This window comes from Aspergillus pseudotamarii (assembly GCF_009193445.1).
Source record: "Aspergillus pseudotamarii strain CBS 117625 unplaced genomic scaffold BDV38scaffold_4, whole genome shotgun sequence".
In the NCBI taxonomy this organism is placed as follows: domain Eukaryota; kingdom Fungi; phylum Ascomycota; class Eurotiomycetes; order Eurotiales; family Aspergillaceae; genus Aspergillus; species Aspergillus pseudotamarii.
This window is the reverse complement of record NW_022475018.1, coordinates 58012-78029: the sequence shown is the minus strand read 5'-3', so window position 1 is coordinate 78029 and position 20018 is coordinate 58012. Positions and strand designations below refer to the sequence as shown.

Genomic DNA, 20018 nt, shown 5'->3' with positions numbered 1-20018 from the left:
TAGAGCATGCTTTCTAAACAATGCACTATCGTAGTCGCATGTCATGATTAAATGGGACGCCAAATTGTAACAAGAAAGAAGGGATCTATCATTAACCCCCAATAGATGACGATAGGGTAACTATAAATATAAGATATTTTCTGTCCAAATATTAATCATATGTTTGACTGGCCCATGCCAAGGTATCATCACTCTGGGAAACGGATCAAAACAGCTGAAAAGTACCCGCTATGTTGCAAGGCAGAACCGAATAACATCATACCATCGGTCTTCGTGGAGTAAAATCTCACATACGCCGGATTGCTTTCTCGCCCTTGTACTTCTCCAGGCTTGGAGAGCCGAGGTGGCTCCACCATTCGAACAACATCGAATTGCAGATGAGTTTGAACCAGGGCGTGAATTTCAATCCTGGCTGCTCAAACATCGTCTTCAATTCGTCAGCCGAGACATACGTCGTGTCTCGAACCTCATTCGGGCTAGGCTTCAACTCTACATCTGCCTGGATGAAGAGGATATAGTCGACTTAATGATGTTAGTTTTCAACGACAGCTGGTCATGAAGTAAATGTCAAAGGATATCAAACATACTCTCATGCTCCCCCCACTTCCCATCACTAGGAGCCTTGTAATGTATCCTCGTGAAGAACTCAAACTTATCCAGGGGTACTTGCTCCGGCTTAATTCCAAGCTCATGTTCCAACTTCCGCTGCGCAGCCCGCTTCACGCCCAGAATAGCGGCATCCAGCTCAGAGCCGGTCTCACCAGCAATTCCAAGGGGGTGAGAGCAGCAAGTGTTTGTCCACATATCCGGGAATGTGATCTTCTCACTGGCGCGCTGTTGGAGGAGCAAGCGCTTATTGGAATCGAAGAGGAACACGGAAAAGGCACGGTGGAGAAGGCCCCGGTCAATATTGGTCATAAGGTGGCCTATTTTCACCGATTAATTGAGCCATCAGTAAACGGTATTAGCAAAAGGGGAAGAGAAAAGTCGCTAGCAAAAACACGGCACTGCACCCAGATCAGTGTTCATGTAGAGGGCGCATCTTACAGGTCTTCTTGCTAGCACTTCCAATAGGCTTGTCATCATCATCCAGAACGATGCATACTTCATCCATTAGACGGACCTGTTCCTCGTCGTACCCCGCCAGCTCAGTGCTGCTCGCTGCGGAGGGATTGCCATCGACTTTTGGGAGGACTTCACGAGCCAAAGAAGTATCAACCTCTGGGAAGAGAGCGGCGACATTCTCTGCCGTGATTCTGGGGGGTTGGGTAGTTGTAGTAGTTGCGCTCATTGTGACAGCTAAAAAATGACGCTCACAAAATAGAGATTCAAAGAGGGGTATTGTACTTATTGATCCAACCTTTTTGGAGGGGGAAAGGGGAATAAAATACTTACTAGTAGTAATCTCCGCCCCCCGGAGGCGGTGAATCAGGGCAAAATTAGTGGAAGATCTGGAACGCACGTTATTGGGCAATCCTCCAGCGATGGGTCTTTGTAGTAATGGATACCTGGAGGCAAACAACCAGTCCCTTGCGGGCCTCCACGTAATTTATTGCAGAAAAGTTGTCATACTCCGTACAGAGTAGTACATTGTCACCCACCTTACGCTAGCTGCTCACTTTTCATTTTGGTTGCACCAATCATCGCTCGGCCCGGAGTAGCAGCTTGACGTACGGAGAAGAGCAGCCTAGAACAATCGAACGCTGGATTGTATTAGACAAGGCTATCGCTGCGAGCACTTCCATTCACCAAGTATGGACAGCGACCATGGTAGATCTAGGATAGCTACTGGATATAGTAGCATGTATGTAGATAGAATTCGGTATAAGCGTCTTGTAGTACATGTCGATACCCTCAATATGTGTAGACCGTGCATATAGGCAGTTACTTTTTGGGTTGTGTACCGTTGTGTAGCCTAAGCGACGCAGCATTCTCTACTTATGTGAGGTTGAGCAAGTGCATTTCCATGGAGGACAAAGTCCGAAGGTTGGAAAGATGCCATGGGTGATGCCCCGCATATAAGGTCATGGGATATCAGCTGCAGCCATCTTCTCAATTTAGTATATTGGTGGCTTCTAGTTATGTTGCAGATGGTCGGCCCTAGCGGTCAATATCCAAATACGTTGATCACTGCATGTCAAACTGAGGTTAACATACGAGGTAGGTTTTGGTCGTACTTAGTGGTCCTAGTAAAACTTACAAAGCCGTAACTCCCATTGGCTAGGATGGACCGAGATACTACTACAGTAATACAATTCCCCGATAAGACCAACGGAAGAAAGCTAATTGTATATGGAATAAATCGGTGGTGAAATCCATTTTGCAGGGCCGGACATGCATACATTCTATCGTCGTGACAACCAGTAGCATCCACAGCAAGATGTTCGATGTCCCTGAAGATGGAAGTATATTAAGGGAAGAAATAGTACAGATTTGCCCTAATCAGACGGACGAACGCAAGGTATAGAAAGTAAATAATGGAGACCCCGATGATTGACGGCACTCCAATGATAACACCGCAGTCTGATTTACGTCTTAACTAACCTGCGTTCTATTACTCACGATATCAGAATTGTGGCATTGGGAATCGGCTGCTGGTCAATTTCATACCAATGTACCATTGTAGTGCCGAGCATATTCTCAGTTATCCTTCGGGGTAAGTTGAACTCGACTGTACAGATATACCGCCAGCATACTTGTTAACGTAGCAGACCTGCAAGAGCATGGAGATGTGAAATCCTTCTTGGGATATGAAGTTGACCGCCTTTGGCATATGCTTGTACTTACTAGTTAGTGCTATGCTTATGTTGGCTTAACAATGACCAAATGTCTCCGAGCCGCATTCCTGAGTTCCTCGATTGGGATTACTAGTGGACACTCACTCCTCAGCATCAGCTGAACTGAGACAGATTCACACATTATACTGTATTGCTGTAGAACTTACCATAGTGAATACACTATCTAAGCATAAATCCACATAACCTGTGGTGGCAATAGTAGCAAGGATCGTTGACAACGCCCAGGATATGGATTTCGCATCGTGTCCCTTACTTGGTCTAGCGTGTGGCCCGAGATAAGGTTGGAGATACTGTACCGAGTACCGAGTACTCCGTAGACACATACAGTACATCGTACGTTTCTCTAGCCAGAACTTCACATGACAGGTTACAAGGATGCTTACCAGATCAATCCAAGGCTAATCTAAAATAATTGTAATTCCAATAACGATCCTGGAAACTTCCCGTTTCTGGAATTATATCGCGAGTCGAAATGACTCGTTAGGCGGATGATTCCCTACCCTTATTAAAAACTTAAAGTTGCTCCAGAGTCCTTGTATGCAGAATTAGCCTCGAGTTATTCTTTGCCTATCAATATCTGCAACGAATGTTGACTTTGGACTGAGTACAAACAAAACAAGAACAAAGCCACACTCGGAAACTGCGCGTCTTACCCGAGCTCTGGGGGAGCTTGGGGGATCACCCAACATGCTTGCATCATGAGGCACAATAAGGCCGCCTAAAATCAATGCAATAGTTTCAGTAACCGCAGTCAATAAACTCCATGTCATTGGTTTACTGCGGTCACACGGTGCCTGGAGTTCCTGGACCGACAAATGGACGAAATGCTCCGATGGTCGATGATCTGCCAACCTCAAGCGCGCGGGATGACAAATTCTTTCATCGGCACCGGGCGCCGGCCCTTCTTTTACAGCTTCCTATTCAAGAAGTACTACTCCGTACCTACCTATATACCTAGGTATGCCATTGCCTATTAATGATTTCACGCTATAGAGTTAGGTTCGGTTCAACCTTAAGAAGTACGCATTCAATTAACTCCACAGCCAATCCAGGCAATGGATGATCTGGCCCACCCATTTTTTATCAACCAGCTCATGGAACCATCGAAAACCTGACTCTGGCTCCCCCAATCTCCGAGGCAGGTTAGACGCTATAGCGGTAGCCACTTACCGGCGTTGCTTGGGGACGCGCTTGTTTAGGACTAAAGATTTAGGGCTGCTCTTCCAGAAATTTATCCACCCGTAACCGTTCCAGACACCTGTGCTACTTTTAGGGCGGATTGTCGGCCCCGAACTTCATACGGCCAGACTTCCTTAACGAGAAATAACGAGAGCAGTGCAAATTGACTCATTACAAGTGCGATCTAATCGTATATAATATCAGTGGTCATGACAAGCATGTCGATATTGGCATTAAAATGACGGATCTAGATCCCAACAGTTTCTCAGGTATGGACGGAGCTGCGAGCTTTACTCCTCCGCACGTAGTCTCCCTTCGGCCGTTGCCTTGTATTTCGCACTACGAAGTAGGTAGTGAGCAATTTGGTGAATACTTTGGTGATCACCCGGGTCGCGTACGGGGAAGCTTCCGTGGTAAGATACTAGGTCTTATTAGCTTGACCATCACAAAAGCTCGACAAATAAGATTTCAGAGAAGGTGATCATTGAGTTTTGCGATGGTGTGGACCTGCCTAGTGTTGTCGTTGGCGTCTATAAGGTTCCAGAGCCGTCGGCTCGTGCACGAAACAGCTTAGCCGACTTGAATATCTCCCAGTTAATAAAACGAAGAAAAAAAATACAAAAAAAAAGACAAAAAAAAGGAAAAAGAAAAGGGAAAAAAAAAGGGGGGGAAATAAAAAAAAGACATATAATAATCAAAGTCATAATTAACAAGCTTTTGAATAACATGTTCAAATTCATATGTTCAAGCATGGGCCAGCCATGCGATGATGCTCGTTTCTATAGGCCCCTGATGCTGTACTTGCTCTAAAAACACCAAAGGGGGAAAGATAAAAAAGGGGGAAAAAAAGGAGAGAAAAGAGATGATAACCAAAATTCCAAACTCGAACAGCATTCACCAAAATCATTGTCATGCAAAACAATTTCATGAAACAAAGCAGATAGCCACCTCATCCTCAAGAGCATTCATTATGTTCCAGACAAATGTACATCACTCATTGCTGACCTGCAAAGCCATGCGTATAACCGTAACTACCATATCCGCGATCAACGCAGTAATGGCTCACTATATATCTTGATTGCTCTCGATCACTATGCCAGGCATGCAGCTATTACTTCGGTACAGACTGTCGTCGTTTGTTTCTGCAGCGGGGCTCTTTGGAAGGGGGTCCAGAGGGGTGCTGAGCTGCTTGAATAGCTTCCACCTTCCTGGAGATATCCGTAGCTCGTGGTCTTCGGTGACAACCATCTGCCTTGTGCCTGTAACAATAAACCATATTAGCTTGTGAACACATACATGATGGTAGATTAGCTTTTTTACCTCGAAAGTGTATCTTGTCGGCTGAACCGCTGGCCACAATCCTCACAACCGAATTTTCGAATTCCATGATGAATCTGCGTTTCTATCAGTCATGTATCTATGAGGGAGTCTGGGTTCAGCTCACACTAGTTACATGTCGCCGAAGGTCAGCCTTTCTTCCGAATGGCCTATCGCAAAACTCGCAGTTGTACGACTTTCTAAGGCTTGGATCATGCCTCTTTATATGTTCGCGACAGTTAGAGCGTCGAGTGAACCGGATACCGCATATCGTGCATTCAAGGCCACTTGCAGATAGTATCTTGCACCGCTCATCAGGGAGTTCGCTATCACTTTTTGTAAATTGAAAGACTACAACGGGCACATTCCTTGAAGTAGGCTTTTGGCTGTCATCCCCTTGGCGTCCCACATTTGGATTTAATTCGACCAAAGTACCATTACCGTTATCAGCAGAGCGTCGAGATTTGGAATAAGCATCGTTGCTCGCTATGTGAGGCATTTGTGGTGCCGAGCCGGTTCCTGCAGAGTCACTGACCTTAGTCAAAAGGTGTTGCTCCCAAGTGTCGTCAGGTTCTTCCTTCACTGGGGGCTGGATCTCGGCGATAGCAGCGTCGGATTGGGGGGTATTCGGCCAAAAGCGAGAGGATGAGGCACTCAAGGTGCTACAATTTCCGGCGAAATCCATAGCAGGGCAGTAGCTAGATGGGGCGTTCAGAGTCTGCGGGCTGTAATAGGTAAGGGGCGAGACAGAAACATCAGAGTGGCTACCAAATGGCTCGTAGCATGGACCTGGAGAGAAATGACTAACGTCCAGCGTCGTCTCGAGAAGGGATCCGGAATGCATCATCTGATTCGGCCATTCGGTTACCGGCGATGGGTATGTGTCGGGTGGAAACAGCCTTAGCTGACTGGATGGGCCTTCCATCTCACAATGGGAGATTCCTAAGCCAGTGGTCGACTGCGAGTTGCTCGGATAGCTAGAGACAGAGCACATAGGCGACGAATAAGCGGAGGTTTCTTCCAGCCTTATGTGATTATCCGGTGGCGATCGAACGAAGGGCGAGGGCGAAGAAAACGATGTAGGAGCCTGCTCCATGATTAAGATATAAAATCTTGTTTGGTCAAGTAACGAAACACAACAGTAAAGAGAACGGAAGATCAACGAAATAATACAGGAAGACTGAAGCGAAAGAGGGAGGTATGGCGCCAAAACACAGTTGTGCTGTCCTCACGCTCGTTAGACTTCTACCTGCTGAATGAGTAGCTTGCGGATTTGAAAACTCTGTATTTGATTCGGAACACGAAAGAAGAGAGGGTAAATATGATCTATATAAGTGCTGGTGACTCAGTAGCATTTCTACTGATAGTTGAGGTCAGGAACAGGCATAGACTGTGGCTGATGGCGATCTCGATAAACCGAGCCATATGACAATTGGAGGGGAGTTTCCGCCGCAATGACACGATGAAGGGCCGTCAAGCAGTGACCTTGACGCCAGGTCAGCCAAGGCAGATTCGACGGACTGGATGTGCATGAATGCGGTGAATAAGAGCCACAGAAGAAGAGAAGAAGGGTGTAGGGGTGTGGGAAGTCTAGCTGGGGAAAAGGGCCGGACCGGGTTGTCTGCAGCCCATGTCTGTAATATTGAGATAGGCGCGATAATCCCAAGTCATGCACAATTCCTTAGCGCCGAAAAAGTGTGATTAGGCCAAAGTATCAGTCATGGCCGTGGGGTTGGGCAAAACAGTGGTATGCATTGTTTTTGATTAACAATTGGAGGAGCCGCCATTGTGGCCAGGGTTAGTGGGTTTGCCCGAGTAGGCTCCAGGCAAAACCGGAAGGGAAATAGAGGGAAAAAATGAGGGAAAAAAATAAAAAAAAAAATTGTAGCTAGCGGGGAGTGGGAGACAGGGGTGTCGAGTAGTGTGGTGTCATGTAGGAGAGCAACGAGAGAAGGCTCATCTCGACGGGGATGTTTGTGAATGGGTGGGTTCTGTTCGTTTAGATCGAAAGGAAGAAGAAAAAACACCGCAGCAGTTCATGACGACCAGCGCTGAGCAACGAAGGTACCACTACGACCACCACCACAGTAGTAGTATGCATGTATGTATGCGTACGGAGTATGGAACGTATGGGACCGCTGAACACTCCCTCGATCACCGCTGGCCAGTCAAACACCAGCGCACACTTCACCCACTGCTCTTTCATCAAAGAGGTTTAGTTACGACCCGACAGTCTGGTAACCTTGCTTGGCAAAATAGCAGTGCGTGTCTCCCTATCTGATTGGTAAACACAGCCGCATGATCCGAGGAAAAAGGGGAGAGGGGTTCCAGAGACTAACGCAGTCCGTTATGGAGGATGATAGAAATGAAATGGTGAGAATGATGGAGCCTCCTGTTTAGGCAAGAGGGGCTCTCCGGCCACCCGACCCTTGATGGAACCAGCAAATAATCATATCTCTTCAGGCTCGTTTTGGCTTTGATCATGAATCAGTTGTACTTCTATGTACGGAGTACTCCGTAGGTATCATCAGCTATAGTTCATTCCCGTTGGGTGTATTTTTATTTTTCTTTTTCCTTTTTTTTTTACCTTTTTTTTTCGTTTTAAAAATCAGATCATTCATATTACTCCGTCCGTATGTTTTGTTTACTCCGTACTTTTCCCGAAATCTTTCATTTTCTGTTGATGATCAGCATGAACCCTTTTGATCCATGAGTAGGTACGCCTATGTTAGACGACACTAGCCTTTTCTCGCCATGAGTTTCATCCAGTCATGCAAATAATATAGGCATTGAAGATCATACGAGCTGAGACATTATCAATACCCATCCCAATTAATCATTGGGGAAAGTACGCTGCCGATGATTGCATACGCCACCCCTCCATTCGGGGGAAATAACCCAAAAATCAAATTTAAATAGAAATTTAGGAAAGGAAATAAGAAATTCAAAAGAAAAAATTGAAAATGCATAATATAGATGATTGCTCAATAACAATCTACGTACTCTGAATTATTTCCAATTTGGAACTGGTGAATGTGACCGGTCTTCGCGCTAACTCTTTAGGCAAGCAGCAGTGCGTGTGTATATCGCAGTGGTCCGTTCTCCTTGCCTTGTATGTAGTCCACGTTTAGCCCCAGTCCCTTTCTTCCCCTAACGTTCATTATTGAACTCGGTGGTGAAAGGCCACCGTGGCTGCCACTCGCTCCACTTGAGTGCGCAACCGTTCCACCTCGTCGATCATATCTGCGAGGTCAACACTCCCTGCCGGGCCCGGGTCTCGTCCACGCACCCCAATATACTGCCCCGGGTCCGGTTGTTTTCTAGCCCTACCAGAACTTAAAGAGCGAGCATCAGCGGTGGAGAAGGCTAAACCAGTTTGAATCGATGACACGGGGCGGCTACTCCCCCGTGCTGTAGCTGTCGGGGGCCATTGACTATTTCGCCGCGAGACAAAGCGGCGGCCAGATTCATAGGCCCAGATGAGAGCAACAAAGGGGAGGTGCGTTGCTCTGAGCAAAACGATGCGCACCCGGCGGATATGCTCCGCAGGCAGAAAGAGCCTCAGTGGGCGGATACAAAGCAGAGGGATGAGGTTCTGTGCATCAAGGTTCTATGGTTAGCGGCATGGGCGAACCACAACACCCTTGCAGTACTAACCAATGGTGGCATGAAATAGGTTAATCGTCGAGAATTACTGCTTTCCAACACGTAAATAGATAACCTGGTCCTACACGTCAGCAGGGAGTAATAGCAAGAAAATAGATACCAGTAAAACTAACTGAAAAAGATATTCTTCGCGAGCGTGGGCCATAACCTACGAGAATGTCGGGTAGACAAATTAGCATTCTTGGACGAATCAGGATGGGACGCCCCACACTAGATTGAACGTACCCCTTCTAGGCTCATGCTCATGAGACTGACCAACGAAGAGATCAGTAACAGGTTCGTCATCGAGACGAAAATTAGCCTATGGATTGCACACATCAGTTTCCATATTTTTATTTTGATGTAACTAGAATTCTCATGCCAAGTATCGTGGGGTTACCGGCGTACGACCCAAAACAGCGCGTACAAATGCAACTCCCAAGGCCGCAAAAAGAAAAAAAAGGAAAAAAAAAAAAAAAAAAAGAAAAGGGGGGGGAGGTTGGAGCCTGAGAGGGATTGATAGGGAAAAGACGGCGGCATTGAGTTGGATAGCGCCATACTATCTCGAAAATCTTTCCAAATGTCGAACGTGATCGAAAGAGTATGCGGCCAAGTTCATGAATGTACATGTGGCGCAGTATACTCCGTACGGGAGGAGAAACTCACATCAAGCCGTAGCCGAAGATCGGGGAAATCTAAGAATTAGCGCGTCAGTCAACTTAACACCATGGCCAACCGATTTTCCAAAAACCCCGGTAATTATGATTCGGGCTGCATGACAGCTGCTTAGCGCATTGTACTTACTTCGTGAGCGATGTCCTAATATCCAATCGTTTCAGCCACCATTAGTTTGAAGAACACTTCTACGCCAACGGAATACAACGCACAAAGCCTAACACGTTCGATCTGCCTCGCGTTGTTAGTACGAACAGTCTAGCAACAGGGGGTTCACCGTAATACCCAAAGAACACCTTCACTAAAATCCAGGACATTTGCCTGAGAGAAAGTCGGTCACGGGCAAGCATAGTGAACGTCGTCAAGAACCCTGCAGCGCCACAATGTCATCATATGAGACTACCGTCGACGCTCTAGCGTGCCTCAGCGCCACATACCAATGTATAGGACAACTACGACGGGCATAAACCGGAAAAACGACTTTGTCTAGACCCAAACGATCAGTCTTATCAGCTTCTTCGTCATCGGACTAGCCCCGGGCATGGTACCATCTCCTTCAAAACAGGTATCTATACATAGTACTTGTCAGCTCGTTCAATGACATGCGTTTTTTTTTTTTCTATTTCTCTTTTTTATTAATGCAGGGTCGGGGGGCCCGACGTACCAGACTCCCAAAATAGGAATTGAGGCTGACAAGGGAGCATATCCTGTTTGCCACCGTCAGTTCCTAAACATGGACTTGAAACTTAGTAACAGTAAGTGAAACTTGCCTTGGAACTAGGAATAGTGCCTCTAACGAAAGTATATCAAATGACAAGTCTGTAATGTAATCACTATCCTTGGCCAACCCGATAATCCCTAGACAATATTCGGGTTTAGCACATAGGAAGGGGCGAAACAAGGGCTCGCTCACCCCGATGGCACAGAATCCTAGTCCAGCTGAAAAAGCTGAACGAACGGTAAGGCAGATTCACAGGGGATAATGACTCACTTGCAATGACAAAGGCAAGTCCGGTACCTATTATTCCCATATTCCACAGCTTCCAGAAGTCCATCTGATAGAAAAGCATCCCCGCATCTGCCATTCCGCTTACTTCATCATAAGCGAAGGCAGCGATCCAGAAATACATCAGTGTTTCAAAGATTCCTATACCCGTAGGCTTTCGCTCAACTAAGACCGCGTAGTATAGGACTAAGAACGAGACAAAGAAAGCCGCTTCAAACGCTTTGCGATATACCGGAACCCGCAATCGAGAATAAGGATCCGCCGTCCTGCATCGCAACTGTATTTCAGCAACTGGATGAAGATTGAGAAGCATTGGATATGTTACCGTTTATTGAAGAAGTGTGGTTTCTTTGTCGAGTGCACACTCAGCGTGTCCCAGAAAACAATCTCTCCTTTCCAGATATGATCAATGACTCTCTGTACCACTTTTTGGCTGAGGAATTTCTTTGCGTGAGCAATAGTTGCAATTTCTAGAGCATTCAGTCCAAAAAACAGTGAGAATTTCTCCAGCTCATACGCATCATGTGTGAAGTCGTGGGAGCCTCGACTATCACCCTCAATTGAGCTACCTAGATGCCTCGTGCCGCCAAAGAAGCGATACAAAGACGACGATGAGCCCATCAACAATGGTACCCTCTCATTGGCTTCTAGTGTCCGGTGGTTAGTGGCAGTAGCAGAGGCATATCCAGAAGTGCCCATTTCTGCATGAGGAAGGTTGATAGCCTTCTGTGTGGGCCATGTGAGTTCCTCAAGTAGGTATTCAAGAGTTTCCCGCTGATTAAGGTGACAGACAAATTGCCAGGCAACATATTCACAAGCGTATCCTCGACTTTCACTTACGCCCCAATCATAATCGGCAGCATTATCGAATTGCCACTTCAGGATCCTAAGACGAGTGAGTTCGAACCCCTCTGATGAAGGAAAGGCGTAAATATATCAAACTAATCTTACATCAGTGCAGGAATAATATAAGTGTTATGTGAGCTTTCCACTAAAGATTGAATAAGCAACCTGAGACTATAGCCGTGGGAGGTAGATCCAATTTGCTCAAAGGTATATGAGACATCAGATATGGTTAATGCCAAATAACTAGACAAGAGCATGTCAGGGCCATGTTCCAAGCACGGCAGTGAGTGCGGAAGTTACTTATATAGCTTTCGGATCACGTCAACTAACGGTTCATTGTCATCAATGATCGGAATTTCGGGATGCTCATTTTCATGGGGCCCTATTGACGACGTAGAAGAATCCAAATTGACTGAAGGCATAGTGGTCATAGGTTATCCAGAAGTTGCCCTCCGGTTCGATTTCAAGGTCGCTCAGCCCAAGTTTCGGCTTTACAATCGAAGAGCCTGGTGATAATTAGCGAATCCATCACTGGAAGCGTGGTCGTGATTGTGATTGAACGTGGCGCTTCTTGACCGAATCTGTACCTTCGATAAAGTGGATGATGTCCTTGGCGTAGATTGACGACGAAATTCTTTAGGGACTGATATGGATAGCATGGACCCAAAAGTTATCGATGTCCTTTGATTCAATCTCCAAATACGCAACTCGCGATAAATGCTTGTAGGTATCATAAGTCACTGAGGGGCACGAAAGGTGGAGTTTTGCAGAGCAGAATAAACGGTGAAGTTAATAACTCCTTAAGTGGTTGCTATCAGTAAGATGGGACCGGCTGTATTAAATCGTGTCGTCTGATTGGGTAAGGCAGTATTCTTGAGCCTGATAATTAAACAAGCTTTCTTCCTAGTACGGTACGCCATTGCGTCTATCGGGCAGAGTCTACACCTCAGGCACCAAGGTCTCCTGAAGAATTGACGGCCGAGATTTAGTGATAGTATTCCTTCTTTAACACCAACCCTTTAGCGATACGTTACCACATTTTATCAGACGCCACGCATCTGCAAGGTGCCGCTCTAAATATGATTGCTTCCATTCAATTTATTTTATCTTTTTATTTTTACCCAATCGCGCCTCTTGTTCCACAAAGATTATTCTCATTAGCGCGTAGTAAGGTGCTCTGGGCGGTCCCTTCCTGTCAATACGTATAGTTTACGGAGCATGTTACACCGCCCGTATCATGTGACAAGTACATTACCAACGACGACACCTTTCAACGCGTCAACTTCACCTATGCGAGGTATGACTTCCAACTGCTCGTTTTTCTGTCAAAGCGATATCGTAGATTTGCGCTGTACATGACACAGATGCTTCCCCCATCTTTGCGTTGATGGGTTTCATTACTTTCAAGGGCCTCTGAGATGAAGGAACTTCGACATGGGCCAAGGTTATTCACTTACAACCCTTTCAGCGGGTTCGGCCGGGATAGATATCCCCGAGCTGTCAGACTTGACATATGAGAAATCGATGGGTGGTGGGAGATTTATGAAGAGCATCCGGGCAAGGCAGCAAAATGGCCTCGTTTTTGTTAAGGTAATCATGAAGCCTTTTCCTAGCATGGAGCTAGAGCCATATGTCAAAGCTATAATTCGTACGTTTTTGTTTATATGCCGTGTGCCAGTATGCCCGAGGCGGTCTAACTTATCAGGGTAGGGGAGCGCAAGCTGCTTTCGGATGTTCCTAATGCCTTGAGTTACCAAAGAATCCTTGAAACTGGTACCGGCGGTTACTTAGTTCGCCAATACATCCACAGTTCTCTTTATGACCGCATGAGGTATGTGCTGAACCTCTAACTCATGGACCTTCTCTAACCGGCGTAGTACGCGGCCTTTTCCAGAGGATATTGAGAAGAAATGGATTGCGTTCCAGCTTCTGTGTGCATTGCGAGATTGCCATGCGCTCGATGTCTTCCATGGTGACATCAAAACGGAGAATGTCTTGGTCACATCATGGAATTGGCTCTATTTGTCAGACTTCTCATCGTCTTTCAAACTAACATTCCTTCCGGAAGACAATCCTGCTGACTTTCACTTCTACTTCGACACCTCCGGGCGACGAACCTGTTACTTGGCACCTGAAAGGTTTCTAGAAGCTGGTGAGAAACGAGAATCTGAGCAAGTTAACTGGGCCATGGACATTTTTAGTGCCGGCTGTGTAATTGCAGAGTTGTTCTTAGAGTCGCCCATATTTACTTTGAGCCAAATGTACAAATATCGAAAAGGCGAATACAGTCCGGAACACGGCCAGCTGGCCAAGATCGAGGACCCGGAAATTCGGGCATTGATTCTTCACATGATTCAGATCGACCCAGAGTCAAGATATTCTGCAGAAGAATACTTGAACTTTTGGAAAAACAAAGCCTTCCCGGAGTACTTTTATAGTTTCCTCCATCAATATATGTCTCTCATGACAGACCCCTCCTCGGGCAGAGCACAAGTTGAAGCCGAATCTGCCAACAGGGGAGAGGCCGATGACAGAATAGACAGGGTCTACCTTGACTTCGATAAGATTTCTTATTTCCTCGGTGCATCAACCAAGACTATGAAAGACGGCTCTAGTCGCACTACCTCGAGGCTTACTGGCAATACTTTCCCTGTCCAGCTCGATTTGCCCCAATATGGGCATCAAGGGGCAAAATCTCAGCCACAGACAGACGATGGTGTTCTCATTTTCCTAACACTCGTTGTATCTAATTTACGCAACACGTCCAAAGCGTCTTCCCGGGTCAAGGCCTGCGATATCCTTCTTGCCTTTGCTGAGAGATTGTCTGATGAGGCAAAATTGGACCGCATCCTCCCTTACATTATGATTCTTCTTAATGATCGCTCTGATTCTGTGAAGGTTGCAGCCATACGTTCGCTTGCGCAATTACTGGAGATGGTCCATGTTGTGTCTCCGGTGAATGCTTATCTGTTTTCGGAATACATTTTTCCAAGGCTTCAGCCATTTGTTTCTAGTTCCAATTCAAAACCAAGTCCGCTGGTGCGCGCCGCGTATGCATCGTGCATAGCATCTCTAGCGCAATCATCCCTCAGATTTTTGGATATGATACAGGCGCTACGCACAGATACCCGCCTGCCAGCTTTGATACCAGCGGGCTCTGAACCCAGGTGGACCGAAGACGCCACCTATCACAATCTTTATGATGTGGCAAGGGTCGATCTTCTTGAGTACTTTGAAGCTCATACCAAAGCTCTTTTAACCGATAGCGATGCGTCAGTTCGACGCGCTTTCCTTGGATCTGTCTCCAGCCTCTGCGTTTTTTTCGGTAACCTCAAGACTAATGAGGTTATTTTAAGCCACCTAAATACGTATCTGAATGATCGTGATTGGATCCTAAAATGTGCCTTTTTCGAGGTTGTCGTGGGTGTTGCAGCTTACGTTGGGAGCACAAGCTTGGAACAGTACATTTTACCATTAATGGTACAGTCGATGACTGATCCGGAGGAATTTGTTGTGGAAAGAGTTCTTCGCTCGCTTGCTGCGATGGCCGATCTCGGACTATTTCAGCGATCGACCACCTGGGATCTCCTTGACATCACGATGCGTTTCTTAGTTCACCCTAACGTGTGGATCCGCGAAGCAGCTGTGACATTCGTTGTCAACTCCACCAAGTTCCTATCAGTGGCTGATAAGTATTCTATCCTTACACCACTTATTCGGCCTTTCCTTAAAGTCAACATTGTAGGGTTTTCGGAAGGTGATATACTCGACGCGCTTAAAAAACCTCTTCCAAGAAATGTATACGAGTTGGCCTTTATATGGGCTTCCAAAGTTGAAAAGGGTATATTTTGGAGAACCGCAAATCGAGAGGGAACTTTCAGCGTCGGTGCGAATGACAGCTTCATTCCCAGGGGAAGTCAGAGAAGCTCAAGTTACTCTCTAAGCTCGTACTCTAGGAACGAGGAAGATGAACAGTGGTTGTCCAGGTTAAAGAATATGGGGATGGGCTCTGACGATGAGCTTAAATTGCTCGCGCTCAGAGAATACATATGGAGAGTTACTGCGCGTCAGGTAAAAGAGTCTGAAAATGGGACTTCTGACCTGAATAACGTCATTGCTTTGACGCAATATGGAGTAACTCCTCAGACCGTTTTCTTTGACAAGAGTCAAAATGTGAAGCCACGCAGGGCCTCATCGGCCAAGGACCAACCTAGCAAAACTGGCGAGCGCAGACCACATACCATCACTGATGCTTTACTCGATGCTTCAACTACGATTGATAGTAGACCTAACTCTCGTAGAAAGCATGCACGTTCAAGAAGTCAACTACAGAGAGAAATAGGGCCTATCCTGACTACGCCAAAGCAGGATACCTTGGATACCCTTCGAGCAGCTGAAAGCTCTCCTGCCTCGTCGCCAGTGGCATCGTCACCATGCGCTGCGCTAGGATCAGGACCCTTATCCCCCCCTAGCTCAGACACTGAGCGAAGACTTACTGAGGGAAGAAATAGCCCTGGGCACGAAAGCTCATCAACACCGACTGACGCTGAAAACCCAGTGGTGAGGAATCTAGCCACTGGTGTACAGAGGAAATCCAGTGCCATAAGCCTACTCAATCGTAAGGAGTCTGCGAAAGCTTACGCCGAAACCAGTACGAGCTCTGCAAATGCATTTGGCAAAGTTGATGTTCCATCACATCGGGGAACGCCGCAGCCATCTCCATTGTCCGTTGCTCATGACAGGAAAGCTCTCGAGAATGGGCCACAACAGTATCATGCCAGTCACTCATACGGAGGACATAATCCTGTCATCCTTAAGTTACTCGATAATGTGTTTGCGGAAAACTACCCTACGGACTTCTTTGACCTTGGTCCTTATGTCAAAGAGATAGATACCAGGCGAGCGATCAAAAAAGCCAGCGGTTACGAAACGAACAAGGTATGGAAACCAACTGGTGGACTAGTTGTCATCTTCGGTGAGCATAGTGGACCGGTGAATAGGGTCGTAATAGCGCCGGATCATGCATTTTTCGTCACTGCCTCGGATGATGGCACTGTCAAAATCTGGGACACAAGCCGTCTTGAGAAGAACTTGACGCCCAGGTCTCGCCAAACTTACCGCCACTCTACCGAAGCTAAGATCAAATCGTTGACCTTTGTTGAAAACACGCACACTTTCATCAGCGGTGCTACCGATGGGAGTATTAACGCGGTAAGGGTTGACTATAATAATGTCAACGAGACCGTTCGGTACGGAAAACTCCAACTCGTACGAGAGTACCAACTATCAGCGGCCGAAGATGGAACTGTGGAATACGCAGTCTGGATGGAACACTACCGTGTAGATGCACAATCCACACTATTGATTGCAACGAACACATGTCGGATTCTGGCCTTGGACATTAAGACTATGCTTCCTGTCTTTTCGCTTCAAAACCCTGTTCACCATGGCACACCAACTACATTTTGTTGCGACCGGAAGCATAATTGGCTTTTGATAGGCACGACACATGGCATTCTTGACCTCTGGGATCTTCGCTTTCGAGTGAGGTTGAAGGCATGGGGACTTCCTGGGTCCAGCATCATTCATAGACTTCAAGTGCACCCGACTAAAGGAAGGGGTCGGTGGGTCTGTGTGTCGAGTAGTGGCAACCATGGCAACGAGATCACAGTCTGGGATATTGAGAAAGTCCGCTGTCGTGAAGTGTACCAAACAGACTCACCTGGAGTAGGCAACCAAGCACCTAACGTTGATGACACCAAAACGAAACAAACACCCATGAGCTCCAAGGAGTACGAAGCCTGGCACGTCGATAGTGACCGGCCCGAAGGGATGTTGAGTCGATTCGCAACGGAGGGACCTATGTCAGGAGCTATCGAGCAAGGTTCAGGACCATCTCCTTCTAGTACACCTGCGGGGATATGCGCTTTTGCTGTTGGTTTTGACACCCCTGATGATAATCGGGATAGCAGTACCCGCTGCGGATTCATTGTGTCCGGTGGATGTGACCGCAAAATTCGCTTTTGGGACTTGGCTCGACCCGAATTATCCTCGATTGTCAGCGGACTGGACGTTGTTTCGGAAAGCGGAACAGCCGGAAAGCCGCGTTATGAAGTGTCCCAGCCGGGCCCCTCACTCCTAGTGACCTCCGAGCACTTCCCTAATTCTAATGCAACTGCCGCTACTACCGGCTCAAGCGGAAAGAACAACAAGAAGGGTACGGCCGGAAGACTGCCACGCAGCACTGTGATTAGCCTGCAGCAGCAACAGCTCCTAAAGAGTCACTTGGACTTCATTCAGGATGTCGCAGTACTCCGGGTTCCGTATGGAATGGTGATCAGCGTCGATCGCGCCGGAATGGTTTATGTTTACCAATGATGATCATGCTTCTATCATGTATAGTACTACGACTCAATGTTAATAGTGATAGAATCACAACTGCTCAAAGCCATCCAGACCATAGGTTGAGGATACTACATAACAGCAGTTTCTGCCGCCTTACTCTACAGTATATTTTGGATGTAAACTCTGTACATGATGTTAAGGGGAAACCACCCCCCCTTCTCCCAATACACTACTAGCGGAACGACCGGAGGGAGTAATATATATGCAAATGCGGAACGAGAAAAGACAATGAAGACCACTCAATCACAGCCAAGCATATAATGCTTCATGGACATCTGAGTTCTTTAGCATTATGGTGATAAGAAATATATATCACAAACCTACTGGTCAATACCATCAATCGCAGACCCCGCAGCCACTTAGGTATGTAACCTCGACTAGTAACTAGCACTAAGAAGCAATAGTAACTTGCTAAATCTACAGAACCTCTATAATTTATTCTCACCTTTCTATCAAAAAACATAGTACTCATCTCTCACCTCGTGATACTATTAATCGACGAAGGAACACATCTCTATCCCATATTATTGCCAACACGAACTTCATCTAAATCAACATCGTACCATAGAGCCCACGTCAGTAGAAAACAGATCCAACTTTGCAGTAGAGGATACAATTTCGGCGGAAGTAGGACCAGAGCATTCGGTTCGCTTGAGGCCGACGGGCGAAGATTCCCTGGCGGGGGCCGCGCGCGCGGTTGCTTTCAGTTCTTGTGCTCGAGAGAGGTGCTGTAACTTATTGCTGCTCGTTGGGTGTGTTTTCAAAGTGGTGTTGAAATTTGCGTGTTACATTATTTGTACAAGTGGGAATAGAGAGGGTTGGATAGCGTGGTAGATGTACCTATGTACAAGCCATTTTTGAATGGATGATTAGTCCGTCTAGTATGGTGCATATTATCCTTGGACTCATAAGTGAGGCTGACTAGTGAAGTATGAGTATGTCTTTCGTCTAGTGCTATACCATGTGCCAATATTGCATTCTATAGTGTTCCAAAGCTTCGCAAGGTGGTGCTGGGGGCTATAGTTTGGTCGAAATTAGGTTCAAATAGATACTCTGCTTATTTGAAAGCTCTACTCAAGTAAACGTGCTTAAGATATTAGGTCTTTTCATATAATATGTATAGGCTACGGGATATTTTAGATGCTTTGGTCTGTCCATGGTCCTCAATAGGCCTCAATTACCAATAACCGTGCCAGCCAGCTAGCTCAATTGAGTTACTCAAGAAGAAATGTAATGTCCTAAAAAGGAGAGCAGTTCATCTTTATGTAACACAGACCAACAAAAGCATGCGATTTAACTAACATAGATTAAATTGTCCACGGTTTTGGGGCGCCTTACCAGACGGCTGGCAACAAAGAAAAGGAAATTGCGGAAACCTTAACACGGGTCGGGGAAAATGATAAGGTTGTTAGCGCTGATAAATGCTCCGAGCTGCAAGGGTTTTGTTTATAACGTATATGGTCATTTGATTGGTGTAGATGGGTTTATGTGCTTGGAAGGTTCCATGGCACCGTCGCCTAATGTTTTCGCACGAAATAGCTGGGAATGAACACGTGCGCGACGACTATCGCTGCCTTGCCATGTGTTGCTTGGTGTAGGTATATCCTATGTACTTTTGTTGACCCCCCTATCCCGAGCCCCGTTTCTGTTCAATAAGATATAGTACGATATGATATGTATCATAGTATATTGCCCCTTAACTCGGGATATGGAGGGAGGAACGGTCCAACGGTCAACGATGCATGTACCCCTGTTCTTAGCCTGAGCCGGGTACGAGTTCGACGCTCAATATAGATACCTGGAGAGGTTTAGCAGTATAGTTAGATGAGTAGTTGAACTGGTGGATCTGAGACTGTGGATGGTGAAACACTAGACAGTGGATAGATCACAGACTGGCAGTAAACGTCATGCACTTCGCCTTTGTTTAAGGGAGATGATTGTTATGGAATCCCATAGTGTCGTCCATGATAATTGCTAATTAAATCATTGGCCTACGCAGGGTTTAGTTTTGCCTCGCTTTGCGCAGGGTATGTACGGAGAGTACATGTCAAGGAACGGAGAGTAATAGGAGTGGTATATACCGTTTGTTTATAGATGGGGTTGCTGGGATTATGAGCAGATCAGACGGTGGCTTTTTTTTTTTTTTT

General features: G+C 46.4%; 4 protein-coding genes across 4 annotated transcripts; 1 reads left to right on the top strand and 3 right to left on the bottom strand.

Moving 5' to 3' along the window:
- Positions 1 to 286: 286 nt before the first annotated feature.
- idi1 (isopentenyl-diphosphate delta-isomerase IDI1) lies at positions 287 to 1291 on the bottom strand (the record flags this gene model as incomplete). Its single annotated transcript, XM_032058600.1, has 3 exons — positions 287 to 522; positions 588 to 926; positions 1048 to 1291. 3 exons carry the CDS (start codon positions 1289 to 1291, stop codon positions 287 to 289), a joined length of 819 nt encoding a protein of 272 aa, XP_031918469.1.
- A 3401-nt stretch (positions 1292 to 4692) lies between these two features.
- BDV38DRAFT_234733 (putative C2H2 finger domain protein (Ezf)) lies at positions 4693 to 7107 on the bottom strand. Its single transcript, XM_032053270.1, has 3 exons — positions 5422 to 7107; positions 5298 to 5371; positions 4693 to 5236 (listed from the first exon to the last, which is right to left on the bottom strand). Exons 1-3 carry the CDS (start codon positions 6388 to 6390, stop codon positions 5089 to 5091), a joined length of 1191 nt encoding a protein of 396 aa, XP_031918468.1. The 5' UTR covers positions 6391 to 7107; the 3' UTR covers positions 4693 to 5088.
- Positions 7108 to 8454: 1347 nt separating this feature from the next.
- Positions 8455 to 11888, bottom strand: BDV38DRAFT_277934 (uncharacterized protein; the record flags this gene model as incomplete). Its single annotated transcript, XM_032058599.1, has 9 exons — positions 8455 to 8889; positions 8952 to 9015; positions 9074 to 9108; positions 9186 to 9261; positions 10412 to 10472; positions 10528 to 10886; positions 10946 to 11506; positions 11572 to 11709; positions 11767 to 11888. 9 exons carry the CDS (start codon positions 11886 to 11888, stop codon positions 8455 to 8457), a joined length of 1851 nt encoding a protein of 616 aa, XP_031918467.1.
- An 890-nt stretch (positions 11889 to 12778) lies between these two features.
- On the top strand, positions 12779 to 17915 carry BDV38DRAFT_234726 (ubiquitin-binding serine/threonine protein kinase VPS15). Its single transcript, XM_032053269.1, has 3 exons — positions 12779 to 13114; positions 13177 to 13297; positions 13344 to 17915. Exons 1-3 carry the CDS (start codon positions 12901 to 12903, stop codon positions 17842 to 17844), a joined length of 4836 nt encoding a protein of 1611 aa, XP_031918466.1. The 5' UTR covers positions 12779 to 12900; the 3' UTR covers positions 17845 to 17915.
- The last annotated feature ends 2103 nt before the right edge of the window (positions 17916 to 20018 follow it).

What these genes read in the sequence shown, in the direction of transcription:
- BDV38DRAFT_234733 (XM_032053270.1), bottom strand. Translation starts at nt 6,390, where the DNA reads ATGGAGCAGGCTCCTACATCGTTTTCTTCGCCCTCGCCCTTCGTTCGA. An exon ending in TTCGGCGACATGTAACTAGT is followed by an intron (nt 5,372 to 5,421) that starts GTGAGCTGAACC and finishes ATAGAAACGCAG; the next exon opens with ATTCATCATGGAATTCGAAA. An exon ending in CGACAAGATACACTTTCGAG is followed by an intron (nt 5,237 to 5,297) that starts GTAAAAAAGCTA and finishes TTATTGTTACAG; the next exon opens with GCACAAGGCAGATGGTTGTC.
- BDV38DRAFT_234726 (XM_032053269.1), top strand. Translation starts at nt 12,901, where the DNA reads ATGGGCCAAGGTTATTCACTTACAACCCTTTCAGCGGGTTCGGCCGGG. An exon ending in ATATGTCAAAGCTATAATTC is followed by an intron (nt 13,115 to 13,176) that starts GTACGTTTTTGT and finishes TTATCAGGGTAG; the next exon opens with GGGAGCGCAAGCTGCTTTCG. An exon ending in TCTCTTTATGACCGCATGAG is followed by an intron (nt 13,298 to 13,343) that starts GTATGTGCTGAA and finishes TAACCGGCGTAG; the next exon opens with TACGCGGCCTTTTCCAGAGG.